This window comes from Nerophis lumbriciformis, linkage group LG27 (genome assembly GCF_033978685.3).
Source record: "Nerophis lumbriciformis linkage group LG27, RoL_Nlum_v2.1, whole genome shotgun sequence".
NCBI lineage: Eukaryota > Metazoa > Chordata > Actinopteri > Syngnathiformes > Syngnathidae > Nerophis > Nerophis lumbriciformis.
In genome coordinates, this window is record NC_084574.2 from 23,437,125 (window position 1) to 23,452,061 (window position 14,937).

General features: G+C 41.2%; 1 protein-coding gene across 2 annotated transcripts in view; it reads left to right on the forward strand.

The window, feature by feature from the left end:
• gpm6ab (glycoprotein M6Ab) overlaps nucleotides 1–14,561 on the forward strand; it is a 75,832-nt gene extending 61,271 nt beyond the window's left edge. For both annotated transcript variants that reach the window (XM_061988356.2, XM_061988357.2), the window contains exon 7: nucleotides 4,116–14,561. In XM_061988356.2, the coding sequence (XP_061844340.1) occupies nucleotides 4,116–4,268 (153 nt within the window). In that variant the 3' untranslated portion in view covers nucleotides 4,269–14,561. The remainder of the gene's footprint in view (nucleotides 1–4,115) is intronic.
• Nucleotides 14,562–14,937: the final 376 nt, after the last annotated feature.

Consider the following 14,937-nt stretch of genomic DNA (forward strand, 5'->3'; position numbering starts at 1 on the left):
CATAGATGCGTGCAGCTGACTGCAGAACACTTCTCTTTGTGTTCTTCTTGTCTTTTAAGATGCTTAATAGCGGTCTGAGGTCAAAGGTGAAGTCATCTGTTTCTGGTCTCCACACTAGGCCCAACACCTTGAGCACAGCTCCGTGTGTCTCCGATGCCAGTGTGTGGTCTGCTGTGCCCTCCTTCCATTTCTTCTCCAGCTCATGAGAGTTGGTCATCCACTTGCAGAGGTCCATGCCTGCGGTTGACAGCATTTGGGTTGCAGTGGCTATCACATGGTAGGCCTCTTCAACACTGTGTGCGCTTGCAATGAAATCATCGACGTAAAGTGACTCTCTTAGTGTCTCTACAACCTGTGGTTGTTTTGTTTCATATTGTTTTAGGTGTTTTCTGATTGTAGCTGCGAGTAGGAATGGACTTGGGGAGGCCCCAAACACCACTCTGGTCATCCGTAGCACACGCAGCTCTCCATCCTCTTCTCCGCTTGGTGGGCCTGTGAGCCACAGAAATCTCACTGCGTCTCTGTCTTTCTCCACTATGGAGATCTGCAAGAAAGCCTTTTTTATGTCTGACATAAATGCGATTTCATTTTTTCTGAATTTAATGAGGACACTGAGGAGATCTGGATTCAGGTTTGGTCCTGTGAGCAGACAGTCATTGAGGGATGGACTGCCATCTTCATGAGACGACGCATCAAACACCACTCTCAGCTTCGTGGTCACTTTGTCTTCTCTGAGTACTGCGTGGTGAGGTAAGTAGTATTTCACGTTGTCTGTACTTGCGTTGTCTTTTGGCACATCCTCTGCAATGTTCTGCTGTAAATAGTCCTCCACTACTTCATTATATCTGCTGTAGAATGTAACATCCTTCTTCAGTCTTTTCTTCAGACCTTCAAATCGTTTTTTAGCAACTCTGTAGTTGTCTTGGAGCACTGCTTTGTCTGGTTTCCATGGCAACTCCACGTGATATCGTCCATCTTTGAAAGTTGTTGTTTTCTCAAACATCTGCATAGCCATTTCTTCTGCTGGGTTCTGTGTGTTTTCACTTGTGATGCCCAGAGACTCAATTTCCCAGAATGCACTTAGTTGCTTGGAGACAAGTGTGTCCTCTTCACGTGGAATGAACATGCAGGTTGCCTCAGCGACACTTGACATGCACACTGGTCCCTGCACAGACCATCCAAATGTGCTCTCCAGTGCAACTAATGTCTCTGTCAGTCGCTCCACTCTTCCTGAGACAATTTGCCAATAGTAGTCTGCTCCTATCAGAACAGATAGCTCAGGATCATCATCATGATCTGGGAAGTCTGCTAGTTGTAGTCCCTTTTTCTTAAGCTCATGTTGAATCTGGTCACCGGGAACTTTCATCACAGCTGAGCACACCTGAGGTGTTTCTAAGGCCTCAATTTCAATTCTTTGCTGGTTGTCCCAGACATTCTCCAATATGACTTTCGCTGTGTTGCGTTGTGACATTGTGGCTACAGAGGAGCCAAACGTGTGAAGAGTGAGTGTCTCTTGTCTTATTACTGGTAAGTTCAGGCTCTTCACAAGGTTTTCATGGATGAAGCTTCTCTGACTCCCTTCATCGAGTAAACAGCGAGCCAATTTTCTGCCTAATGGGCCTCCTACCCATGCCTTAGCGGTTTGTAGCAGCACAGTGTTCTGTCCATCTTGTTTAATCTTCGCTGAGTGAGGAATGACTGAGGAAACAACAGCCTCTTCTTTAACATTGGGGGGCTGCACCTCACTTTTCTCACCGGTGCACACAGCAATGTGATGCCTCCTTCCACATTTTTCACATGATGCATCCTTCATTTTGCATGTTTTTGCAATGTGTTTCTGTCCCAGACACACGAAACATCTTCCCATTTTCTTGATCTTTTCTTTGCGTTGAGGAATGCTGTTATTAGGGCAATGCTCAGATTTGTGTTCTGCACTGTCACAGAATATACAGTTATGTGTCTTCTGGCTGACTGTATGCAGTGCAGCAGCAGATTGCATGCTGGGTCTGTTCATATTGTGCCATTGGATGAGCATAACTGCTTCCATGGCTTACTTTCTGGTTTGTGTTCTTTCTGGGTGTATGATGTTGTCATTTGCAGTGCTCTTTCCCTGCTCTGAACCTCCTTCTGTAGGAATTTGACTATTTCATCAACCTTCCATTCATCATCATCTCCCCTCTGACGGCTATATTCAAGAGCTATGTCATCTGGAATCATCTTCATTAAAATTGGGCACAGTAGGCTTCCATAAGTGTCTGACACTACACCCAGTGACTCCAAGCTCCTAATTTGAATTTCACATTCATCATATAGCTGCCTTAATGCATGCACATCAGAGGATTTCTTCACAGGAGTTAGATTCAGCAGCTTTGACATGTGAGCACTGATCACCAGATCTTTCCTTCCAAATCTGCTTTTCAATAATGTGATAGCACTGTCATAATTAGCATCTGTGAGCATAAGTCCTGCTACTGCCTTTGCAGCTGTTCCTGTTAGGTACGTTTTCAGGTAGGTAAACTTCTCACGTTTGCACAATGCATCATTCGTGTGAATAGCAGTCTCATACTGGCTCCAAAACTCCTGCCATCTACTGACATCGCCATTGTATTTATCAATAATCAATTTCGGTAGCTTTACAGACTGTCTGTATGCTAATGAGTTGGCCGAGTTAGCGTCGCTCACCCTCTGCTGCGGTGATGCTTGTTGCTGCTGTTTTTCATCCTCTTTTTTTCTTCATGCGCTGCGCGCGGCTCTTATACAAGATGACACGTTGTTTGTAGTCCTCCGTATTTTCAATCTCGTGTTCCAAGTCATCCAACGCCGTGAGCAGTTCAATTCCATTGTCCAACTCAAATAGACTGTCCTCCTTCGCGGACAACATGTCCAATAAAGTACTCAAATGATCAATGTCCGGATCTGGCTTGGTCATTTCTCCGTCTATCTGGTTCAAAAGACGTGTCGTAGTACCTCTGATTGCACCCCGTTTTCTTCTCATTCTTTCCATTTCGGTCCTACGTTCCTCTTCTGTCATCTGAGCAGCGGCTTTTGCTTCTCCCTCGCTCATCTTTTCCCGGGTTTCGGCACCAAAAAATGTAGATTAACTACGATCAAAGTATTGGACAGGACGTCAAAAATGTGTAATAAAGTTGTACTTTATATAAGAAAAAAATGGCATACAAAACGGTACAAAACGATCCTTATATCTTGTTATCTGTCATTCATTCATCACCCGTGGGCTCGTAATCCTCAATCTCAACAACCACAATGCACCTGCTCCCGGTCCTTTCTAACATCCGGTTTTGCCGCAATGCATTGTGGAACATGCAGTTTTGTAGTTAACCCTTTGTTCGGCTATTGAGTAGAAAACAACTCAATTCAGTGTCAGTGTTTCTCAAATAATCAATATCAAATACATGTATAAATCAAATCAATTCCCTTTTAACTCTTTTTAGCTGTAAATAATAATAGATCAATTTATCAGCAATGAAATCAAATGATCATCACACATGAACTATATAACGCAAAAGTTACAACACGGATTGCTTCCCGATGTGACGTCACGTTGTGACGTCACCGCTCCGAGAGCGAATAATAGAAAGGCGTTTAATTCGCCAAAATTCACCCATTTAGAGTTCGGAAATCGGTTAAAAAAATATATGGTCTTTTTTCTGCAACATCAAGGTATATATTGACGCTTACATAGGTCTGGTGATAATGTTCCCCTTTAAAAAAGTTGAAAAACTTATTGGGGTGTTACCATTGAGTGGTCAATTGTATGGAATATGTACTGAACTGTGCAATCTACTAATAAAAGTTTCAATCAATCAATCAATCAATCAATGTACATAAGAGTAGTCAGTGAGCATTGCATTATTAAGTCATCTTCTTATTTTTTTAAATACATTTTTATTCTAGTCCTTAAAAAACAACTTTTGCCACAGCTTTCTTAACGAGCTGTCGCAAATTCAGACACGTTAGGTCGCAGCAATCACAAAAAAAAATCTTGCAAAATCCTTTAGGAACTGATTCGTTGGTCAAACTTTAAGATTTGTTGAAGAGAATAAACTGCACGACAAAGACAAAATGCTAATTAAAATTGTTTTTCCCCCCGTTAGGTTCACTTCCTGATGGCGTTAGCTGCTAACTGGGGCTACCTGAAGGATGCCAGTCGGATGCAGAAATATGAAGATATCAAGTCGAAGGAGGAGCAGGAGCTGCATGACATCCATTCTACACGCTCCAAAGAACGCCTCAATGCCTACACATAAACACCATACACACGTTTACCCGAGACACACACACACACACACACACACGCACACACACGATGGTCCGAGACACACACACAACATGCATACAAGGATAGCAGAAATATACACATCAGTCAACTGAAAAGGGTTGAAAGACACTGAAGTCCTCCTTTGTCCCCAGCTGATCTTTTGCTGAAGTGGTCTGTGCTGACATGCCATTTTTTGTTTGTTTGTTTTCTTTACTGGGAATAGTACTAATCTTAAATTTGACAGATATTTACCCATCATTCCTTCAGTCCATCAGGAAGGTGAAGTATTAGGGGGCCAAAAGTCCTTTTTTTGAGAATGCAGTAGCTGGATGTGCAACACTAGCAAGTCTCGAAGTAGAGACCCATCCATCCAAATCAAAATGAAAAGAAATACCAAAAAAAAAAGTCAAAGATTCCAAAGAAATGTCCCAACGACTGTTGTTTTTTTTTTTTTTAAAAGATCATACCTACTTTTTCTAATATGTAACTTTTAAAAAGTCATTGGGAAACAAGCACAGGAGTACCTCAACTTACAAGCTTAATTGGTTCTGTGGCGTAGCTCTCAACTCGAAACACTTGTCTCTGAAATCAAGTTAAAGTTAAAGTACCACTGGTGTGGTTGAATTATCCTCTACATTTGACCCATCTCCTTGTCCCACCCCCTGGGAGGTGAGGGGAGCAGTGAGCAGCAGCGGTGGCCAAGCTCGGGGATCAATTTTGGTGATTTAACCGCCAATTCCCACCCTTGATGCAGAGTTCCAAGCAGGGAGGTAATGGGTCCCGTTTTTATAGCCTTCGGTATGACTCGGCCGGGGTTTGAACTCCTGACCTATCGATCTGAGGGCGGACACTCTAACCACTAGGCCACGGAAGTCAACAGTGCATTTTGAACGTGCTTTTTAAAAAGAGACTTTCAGAAAATAAATATTGTATCAAATCAATACAATAGAATGTACTACTAACGACTACAGTAGTTTTATGAAGTAATGTAACAATAATGCACATTATTTACCTTGACGAGTGGACTTCATCAAGATTCAAGATTGTTTATTGTCATATGCACAGTTAAACAGACAGTTTGCCGTACAATGAAAATCTTACTTTGCTAGTCCACCCTTCAACAAGTCACACGGTATTTAGCTAAAATAAAAAATACAAATACAAATGTATATACAAGGTACAGAAAGTAACATAACATTATTGCACATTCTGATTGACAGTCAACAGTATAAATATGGAGGTGACCTTGGGTCACAGCAGCAGTTAAAGTATCTTTAGTGATCAAAAGTGTCTACAGTGATGGTTCACAGTTCGGGGGTGGTCAATCAATCAATCAATGTTTACTTATATAGCCCTAAATCACGAGTGTCTCAAAGGGCTGCACAAGCTACAACATTTCTTGCCCACATCAGGGCAAGAAAAAACTCAACCCAAAGGGAGAACAATGAGAAACCTTGGAGGGGACCGCGGCTTCTACAGTATCTCCTTCCAGTTTGGTCAAACACACCATCTGCAACAATGTTTTCATGGATAGACGTCCGCCGTTGAGCTATCATTCAAACGTCATTGCCTGGTGTTAGACTCATTCTGTAGTTCACACACTTCCTTTCTTCCCCTGGTTAGAAAAACAAAGTTATGTTGATCCCTCGCTATAAGCCAATGCTAGCAAGTAAAACGGTCTGATTTTACGGGTAAAACTCGAGTTTTAGCCCGGAAACAGCAATCTTAAAGGCCTACTGAAATGCGATTTTCTTATATAAACGGGGATAGCAGGTCCATTCTATGTGTCATACTTGATCATTTCGCGATATTGCCATATTTTTGCTGAAAGGATTTAGTAGAGAACATCGACGATAAAGTTCGCAACTTTTGGCCGCTGATAAAAAAGCCTTGCCTCTACCGGAAGTAGCAGACGACATGCGCGTGACGTCACAGGTTGTGGAGCTCCTCACATCCTCATTGTTTACAATCATGGCCACCAGCAGCGAGAGCGATTCGGACCGAGAAAGCGACGATTCCCCCATTAATTTGAGCGAGGATGAAAGATTCGTGGATGAGGAAAGTGAGAGTGAAGGACTAGAGGGCAGTGGGAGCGATTCAGATAGGGAAGATGCTGTGAGAGGCGGGTGGGACCTGATATTCAGCTGGGAATGACTAAAACAGTAAATAAACACAAGACATATATATACTCTATTAGCCACAACACAACCAGGCTTATATTTAATATGCCACAAATTAATCCCGCATAACAAACATCTCCCCCCACCCGTCCATACAACCCGCCAATACATCTCAAACACCTGCACAACACACTCAATCCCACAGCCCAAAGTACCGTTCACCTCCCCAAAGTTCATACAGCACATATATTTCCCCAAAGTCCCCAAAGTTACGTACGTGACATGCACATAGCGGCACACACGTACGGGCAAGCGATCAAATGTTTGGAAGCCACAGCTGCATGCGTACTCATGGTAACGCGTCTGCGCACCCAACTCAAAGTCCTCCTGGTAAGAGTCTCTGTTGTCCCAGTTCTCCACAGGCCAATGGTAAAGCTTGATTGTCATCTTCCGGGAATGTAAACAATGAAACACCGGCTGTGTTTGTGTTGCTGCAGTCGGCCGCAATACACCGCTTCCCACCTACAGCTTTCTTCTTTGCTGTCTCCATTGTTCATTGAACAAATTGCAAAAGATTCACCAACACAGATGTCCAGAATACTGTGCAATTTTGCGATGAAAACAGACGACTTAATAGCTGGCCACCATGCTGTCCCAAAATGTCCTCTACAATCCGTGACGTCACGCGCTGACGTCATCATACCGAGACGTTTTCAGCAGGATGTTTTGCGCAAAATTTAAAATTGCACTTTAGTAAGCTAACCCGGCCGTATTGGCATGTGTTGCAATGTTAAGATTTCATCATTGATATATAAACTATCAGACTGCGTGGTCGGTAGTAGTGGGTTTCAGTAGGCCTTTAAGTTGAGGTACAACTGTATAGAAGGGTTATGATCCAATAATGTTGTTGGTCATCAAATTGTTGGGTTAATTCTAAAGTAATTAAACAGAGTTGTGTGTTGAACACAAATGTCAATATTAAAGCAAATATTGACTATTCCCAAAAAGTCAACATTGAAGCAACAATCAGCCTGAGACATGGAAGACCGCAGTGTCGATGTTGACCTTTTCACTGGGGGGTGGGTGACTTGTAACCCCCTGCATCAAGCACACGTACAGTACAGTACACTTACACATACTGTATTTGGATGGGTGGTCAGTGTCGTGCGGTGGTGTTATGCTGTGCTATGTCGTTTCACCACATGTTGATGAGTGCTATATCGCAGAGGAATAAGGTCCGCGGGAAGTTTGAAGTCCAAGTGGGTATAGCTCGGCTAACTCCTGGACTCTCCTCAACCCCTTTTTTCCCCAACTCTCTTCCGGAGCCCAATTTCATGAATTTTTTCCTGGATGTATCACAACTGCCATTTTGATTTTCAACAAAATGCACTCAATTAGGCAGGTTGAAATTGTTGATGGATGAGACACGTAAGAACAAGTTTGACAAGTTTGAATATTCCGAACTTGTTGGACTCAGACTACAATAGCACTTCCAGTAAGTGTATTTCAAAAACAAGCGTGCAATTGGGCTTCTCGTTCTCCCTCTCTGCTGATCTTTGTACAAACTATTGGTCGGTCCACAGAAACAGCACATCTTAGCAGCACAAAATCTTTTTCGACGTCATGTCATTGTCATAAATTGTCGTTTTTTTCCTCACTTTTTTGCAATTTTTGCCACCGTTTTTACCAGCATTGTTATCGTGTCATTTTTGGCATCGGGGCTACGTGGAGATTGCACGTATCTCGGGGGGTTGGGGGTTTTTGGGGGCGTAGGGGATCGTTATCACTTTCACAGTTTCATGTGATTCTGCACACACAAATACACAAACACACACACACACATGTTTTGTGCGTAAACACCAATCATTGCGGGAGTTTGATTCTAAGATTTTAACCAAAATGTCTCTTTTGTCACGAGGTGTAGTCAATTCCTCACTGGAAAACACAATAGTGAGAGGAGATAGCTGTGAACTGACTTATAATTGTTGTTTATTCTACTATTTTGTAGTGTTTCACTACAAGTTTGACTTATGTTTGAATATTGACATGCATTCCCCTCTTATGAATTAAGATCTAAATAAGAAATGTTTCCCAAGGCTTGCTTAATATGATAATTAGTGATGGGTCCAACTATACTGAAGCATCAACACATTGTTGTGTGTGTTATTCACCTAAAGAAAGAGTGCCACTTTTGACGCCGCTTTTCGTCGCCATCATCAATCTGAATGGAACTACGAAAAAGAAAATTAATTAAAATTAATATAATAGCGCCAAAATAGGTAAATGTTCTTTTCCTATGTAATACTTTTAGTTTCATATTAGTTTTCTACACATCTATTAGTTTAAAAAACAATTATATTTGCTAATAAATATTCATTTTATTTGCATGCCAAATGTAGTGACTTTTTAATCCAGCAGATGGCACTATTACGAAAAAGTAACAATGCCGTGTCAATACAGCCAGTGAGTGTGCCACATACTCACTAAGGCAGGGGTCGGGAACCTTTTTGGCTGAGAGAGCCATGAAAGCCAAATATTTTAAAATGTATTTCCGTAAGAGCCGTATAAAAAATGTTAACACTGAATACAACTAAATACGTGCATTTTTAAGTTAGACCAACATTTTTAGAGTATAATAAGTTTCTTATTATTTTTAATAACAGTGTTATTGTGAAGCTAACCAATAATAAATAAAATACTTCTTACCATTAATGCGACTTCTGGTGCTGCATGGTTTTGCTGATGGCTTTGTAGTCTGGTTGATACGTGGTTATTTTTAACACTGTACTTACCAGCGGAATTATTCACTACTTATCGTGTTAAGCAATGTCAGCTAGGATTTATCTGAGAGCCAGATGCAGTCATCAAAAGAGCCACATCTGGCTATAGAGCCATAGGTTCCCTACCCCTGCACTAAGGCGTCATTTACCCATCACTAATAATAATATGTAAAAATGATAACAAGGGAAGGTAAATCTCTATCTGCCAGTAGAGATGCTTGAACTAATTAATGCAGGGGTGTCGAAGAACCTCGCTAATATGTTCGATGAAAGGTGGCAAATGTAATGATCAGGGCTCGGAAATGTAACGCACTAATGTATGTGATTAATCACAAAAAATGATCGCATGAATCAAGTATGAACCCAGATTGATCGCGCAATGTATTTTGACCACAAATGCTATCTTGTGTTACCTGAAAAAAAACATAATATGCAAGGTAAATTGCGTAAGTTATACGTTCTATGAAAGGTGGGAAATGTAATGATTAGGGCTGTCAAAGTTAACACTGTAAAGTATTTGATTAATCACAAAATTATTGCATTAATCATGTATAAACGCAGCGCAATTGATTTTGACCACAAATGCTCATTTAGCCTATAATTACTTGAAAGAAAAAATAATATGCAAGCTAATTTGCATAAATTGTAGCGATGGATTTTCTTATTGAATCTTAACAAGTTTACAATATCACCTGAAATGAACAGATGATTGAGAACGCTACTAGCACAACGCTTTTGTGGAAACTGCGATTAATTGCGATCAATCAACATTGAAAAGTGTTTTTTTTTTAAATAAATCATTTGACAGCAACAATAATAGTGCAATATCAATATTTTTAATTTGGTATGTTCAAAACAAGCTAAACCAATATAGATATGCAAATAAATTCAATAGAAAACAGACAAGTATTATTATTGGTATTAAAGGTATCAACTCGACTATCGTTACATTACTCCTTTTTGCTGCGTTCAAATTTTTAAAACCAATGTTTAATTGTAAGTTTATATTAAGATGCCACCAGCCAATGAAAAACAAGCAGGGAGCCACAACTATTGGTTTTTTTGGGGGGGTTTTTTTGCCCCTCGTTCCTCCTCATGGTGCCCACTTGTTTACACACATACTGTACTGTGTTAACTTTATTCCGAAAAAATCCAGCACAGATGGTGAAGCGCATCGGTAGTCATTAAGGCAGAAAATAGCAGAAGTTCCCAAGTTTGACCTTATTTTCTACAAATTGTATTTTATTTTGCAAAAAAAAAATGGCCCTCGTTTTGGAAAAATTCCCCTAATTTCTAATGCAAATTTTTACAGGTATGTGTAAATGGCTAGCGGGATTAATGACTTTCTGACGAGACAACAAGCAAGAATATTCACACACACACAAACACACACACATACACACACACACACAACAAGCCGATCATTGCCATCCCTCTGAGCCATAACTCTTTTACTGATCACCAAACATTTCACTATTTTACTAACAACTTTTATTCCTTTCATTTTTAAAATAATGTGAAGTCATTTAAATACAAAAAAATGTGTTTTTTTTCCTCAGCAGTATTATGCTGTTTATTGTGTATAAAGCTATACAGTACATAAATGTGAAAAAGCCGAGAGAGAGAGAGAGAAGATGATTCCTGATAGGATTTGATTCAGAATCAACATCCAAACTGCCTTTACACACATACACAAACAAAATAGTACTAAAGTTTACCAGATAAATTACACAGAATCCTTATGGATTGTAAATGTTCATGCAAATTGCAGTAAATTGGGTGCAAGATGTCTAAAAGTGAGCCAATTCAACCTTAAATAAAAAGTTTTTTCCCAGATTCAACATTGGATACATAGGAAGTGTACTACCGTGTGTGTGTGTAAACGCTTGTAAACAAAGAGAGGACTGATGGTGTGTTCAGGTTCAGTCAGTATTTTTAAGGGTCTAGTTTTACAGTAACGATATTCTTTCATTTCATTGCCTGACAATGGATGTCTTGTCAGTGTTTTTAACCTCAGATAAAAAAAAAAAAAAAAGAGTTGTTTTTGTGCACTTATTGGCCATTGTGAGCTCTCTATCTCTTATTCTTGGTGTGTGTAAGTGCATTGACGTCCCCCTCGGCGGGGACCCGTGTATAGTCTTGCAGCACTGGTTATATAACCTGAAGAAATAACAAAGATGAAAAATCTGTTCATTCAAATGAAAGAAAAATCTTATTCTTAGGTTTAAAAAGAAAAAAAAAAAAAAAAAAAAGACAGTGAATCTAGTTGTTGTTTGTGGCATGGTTATGCATTCAAGTGGTCATAATTTTAACGATGAAACAGTATTGGAAAAAAAAACAAAAAAAAAACATTCCACTGGCGCTGTTCTGCTCTTTTTTTTTTTTCTTTTTTTTTCATTCTTTAGCTCGCAGTATTGCAGTCGCTGTTGCTAATGGTGTTGCTAAGCTCGCTAGCCTGTTTCGTTGTCTACCACCAGAGCAATATATTGTACCAGTTGGACCAAAATATAAATAAATAGTAATCCTAACCTTACATTTTTGGCATACAAGTGCATGGCAAAACAATGCAAGTCGTACGTGGTATGATCCATGGTGTTATTTATCGGTTGTTTTTTACAGATCTGCAGCTGTGATGTAATGTATTGCTCTGGACGCCCGTTACTCACCAATCAGCTCACATCCTTGACACTGCAACTCATGAATCGTGTCGTCTTCCTGTCCTTGGGACGACGCGTTTACCTAGCGAACAAGCACAAGGTCAAAGCGACAAATACACAACTGCAGCTCGTAAAAAGGATATTAGATGACAGTGGTATCAGCACCTCCAAGTCCGAGTCCGTTGTCCACACGTTTAAGTCAGGACTTTGGGAAGGCCGTCCTAAAACCTTAATTCTAGCCTGATTTAGCCATTCCTTTACCACTTTTGACGTGTGTTTGGGGTCATTGTCCTGTTGGAACACCCAACTGCGCCCAAGACCCAACCTCCGGGCTGATGATTTTAGGTTGTCCTGAAGAATTTGGAGGTAATCCTCCTTTTTCATTGTCCCATTTACTCTCTGTAAAGCACCAGTTCCATTGGCAGCAAAACAGGCCCAGAGCATAATATTACCACCACCATGCTTGACTGTAGGAATTGGTGTTCCTGGGTTTAAAGGCCTCACCTTTTCTCCTCCAAACATGTTGCTCGGTATTGTGGCCAAAAAGCTCAATTTTTGTTTGAAAAGGGTGGAGTGCCATCTCCGGGTTGGGGAGGTTACCTTGCCCCAAGTGGAGGAATTCAAGTACCTCGGAGTCTTATTCACGAGTGAGGGAAGAGTGGATCGTGAGATCGACAGGCGGATCGGTACGGCTTTTTCAGTAATGCGAACGCTGTATCGAACCGTTGTGGTGAAGAAGGAGCTGAGCCGGAAGGCAAAGCTCTCAATTTACCGGTCGATCTACGTTCCCATCCTCACCTATGGTCATGAGCTTTGGGTTATGACCGAAAAGACAAGATCACGGGTACAAGCGGCCAAAATGAGTTTCCTTTCTTAGAGATAGGGTGAGAAGCTCTGTCATCCGGGAGGAGCTCAAAGGAAAGCCGCTGCTCCTCCACATCGAGAGGAGCCAGATGAGGTGGTTCGGGCATCTGGTCAGAATGCCACCCAAACGCCTCCCTAAGGAGGTGTCATGGGCACGTCCAACTGGTAGGAGGCCACGGGGAAGACCCAGGACACGTTGGGGAGACTATGTCTCCCGGCTGGCCTGGGAACGCCTCTGGATCTCCCGGCAGGAGCTGGACGAAGTGGCTAGAGAGAGGGAAGCCTGGGTTTACCTGCTTAGGTTGCTGCCCCGCGACTCGATCTCGGATAAGCGGGAGATGGAGTATCGAAATAAGCTAAAGTAAAAAAAAATAGTAGTCGGTAGGGGTGTAACGTATACGCCGCCATCTTACTGCAGTTTTAATGGTGTGTTCCATTGGTACTGGGGAGTCGGAATTCCAAGTTCCAAGTCGGAAATTTCAACTGGAGTGACCCCCGAGGTCGGATTTCTTGCCAAACTTGGCTTTCAAAGAGGGCTTCTCTGAGTGTAATCAATAATAGAAGCTTTCGTAAAATCCGTCATTTTTACTTCCGACCATTTCTATCGCACTAGTCAGCCACATACGATGTATTGTTGGACTTATATTTATATATAGTAATGTTATTGTTGTTTGAATTACCTTTTTTTTTCCGTTTGGTATATGCATGTACATTGCAATCAATGGCATCTCTGAATTGTTTCCATCCACTGTGATTGAAGTTTGCAGAAGGAGCACATATTTGTTCAGAAGTTGTTTATAGAATGGCTTTCGTGGATGTGGCCATCTTGAGTTCCGACCTCGTAAAAGGAACGCCAGTAACTGAGACGTCGTCCACATTTCCGACGTACAACTTCCGAGGTTAGCTTAGCTTGTAGCTTCGTTCCTCATCTCTACTGAACAACGGCGGCACACTACTTTCGTCTTATCGATTTTTTTTCGTGTGCGTTCTACCGAGAATTCCGGCCAATTAGTACAGAGGACGCTCCTCATTGACACGACTGCTAGCCAAAAAGTGTTAACGAGTAAACTCATGGCGCGACAAACACTTCCCGTTCCACACGTTTTCAGGAAAACCGTACGTCTCTGAACCGAACTTTCTGCACATCGAAATGAAATTAGAAATGTAGCGTTACACCCATACTTAGGCTGGCAACAAGATGGCGTAAAGAAACAACACAATAATGAGATTATTGAACTGTAGAAGAGGATGTGAGCTGTTTGCGTCTTGTTTGTTTGACTTTTCCTGTTCTATCCACAACTTCTTGTTAAAAAACAAAACAACAACAAAAAAACTATGTGTGTATCGACACAAATGATAATCCCACGTCCTTCTTGTCTGTCCACTGCTGAACTGGACTCACACTCTTCCTCCATCCTGCTTTGTGTTGTGTGGGATTTCAGCATGAAGCAAAGCTTCCAAAAAAAACAAAAAAAAAACCTTAAACAGAATTCCTGATGTGCGGCTCTAAAAGGTCGGCTCTGAATCAAGGATGAAAAATCGGTGCCTGGATAAATTGAGCTCTTGTCCATCATGAGCTGGACAGTAGATAGACAAGCTGAGTCTGCAACCTTCCCCTATCTACACATAATCAGGTCGGACATTTTGGACGTAGGGAGATGTGTTTTTTTGTCTCCATCGTAGATTTTTGTACTCCACTCTGGTTGCTTCGTAGCTTTGTTCGATTCACTCCCCTATTTTGTACATATCTGTGCCAAGAGCTTGGGCAGACAGTGGCTTTTTTTTATTTGTAAAGACATAAATTTGCTTGCATATATAAATAAAATGAAATACTACACTTGTGTACTTGTTAATAAGGAAACTACACGACTTGTGTCTTTATTTCATTTCATTTCTGATTAGTGTGAATTGTGAAGTGAATTATATTTATATAGCGCTTTTTCTCAAGTGACTCAAAGCGCTTTACATAGTGAAACCCAATATCTAAGTTACATTTAAACCAGTGTGGGTGGCACTGGGAGCAGGTGGGTAAAGTGTCTTGCCCAAGGACACAACAGCAGTGATTAGGATGGCGGGAGCAGGGATCGAACCTGCAACCCTCAAGTTGCTGGCACGGCTGCTCTACCAACTGAGCTATACCGCCCCAGATCTGATCAATCTTAGTCTGATATAGTCAGACTGGATCTGACCAGTCAAACTTAACTCAACAATCTCTTTTTTGATCCAAGCAACACAAC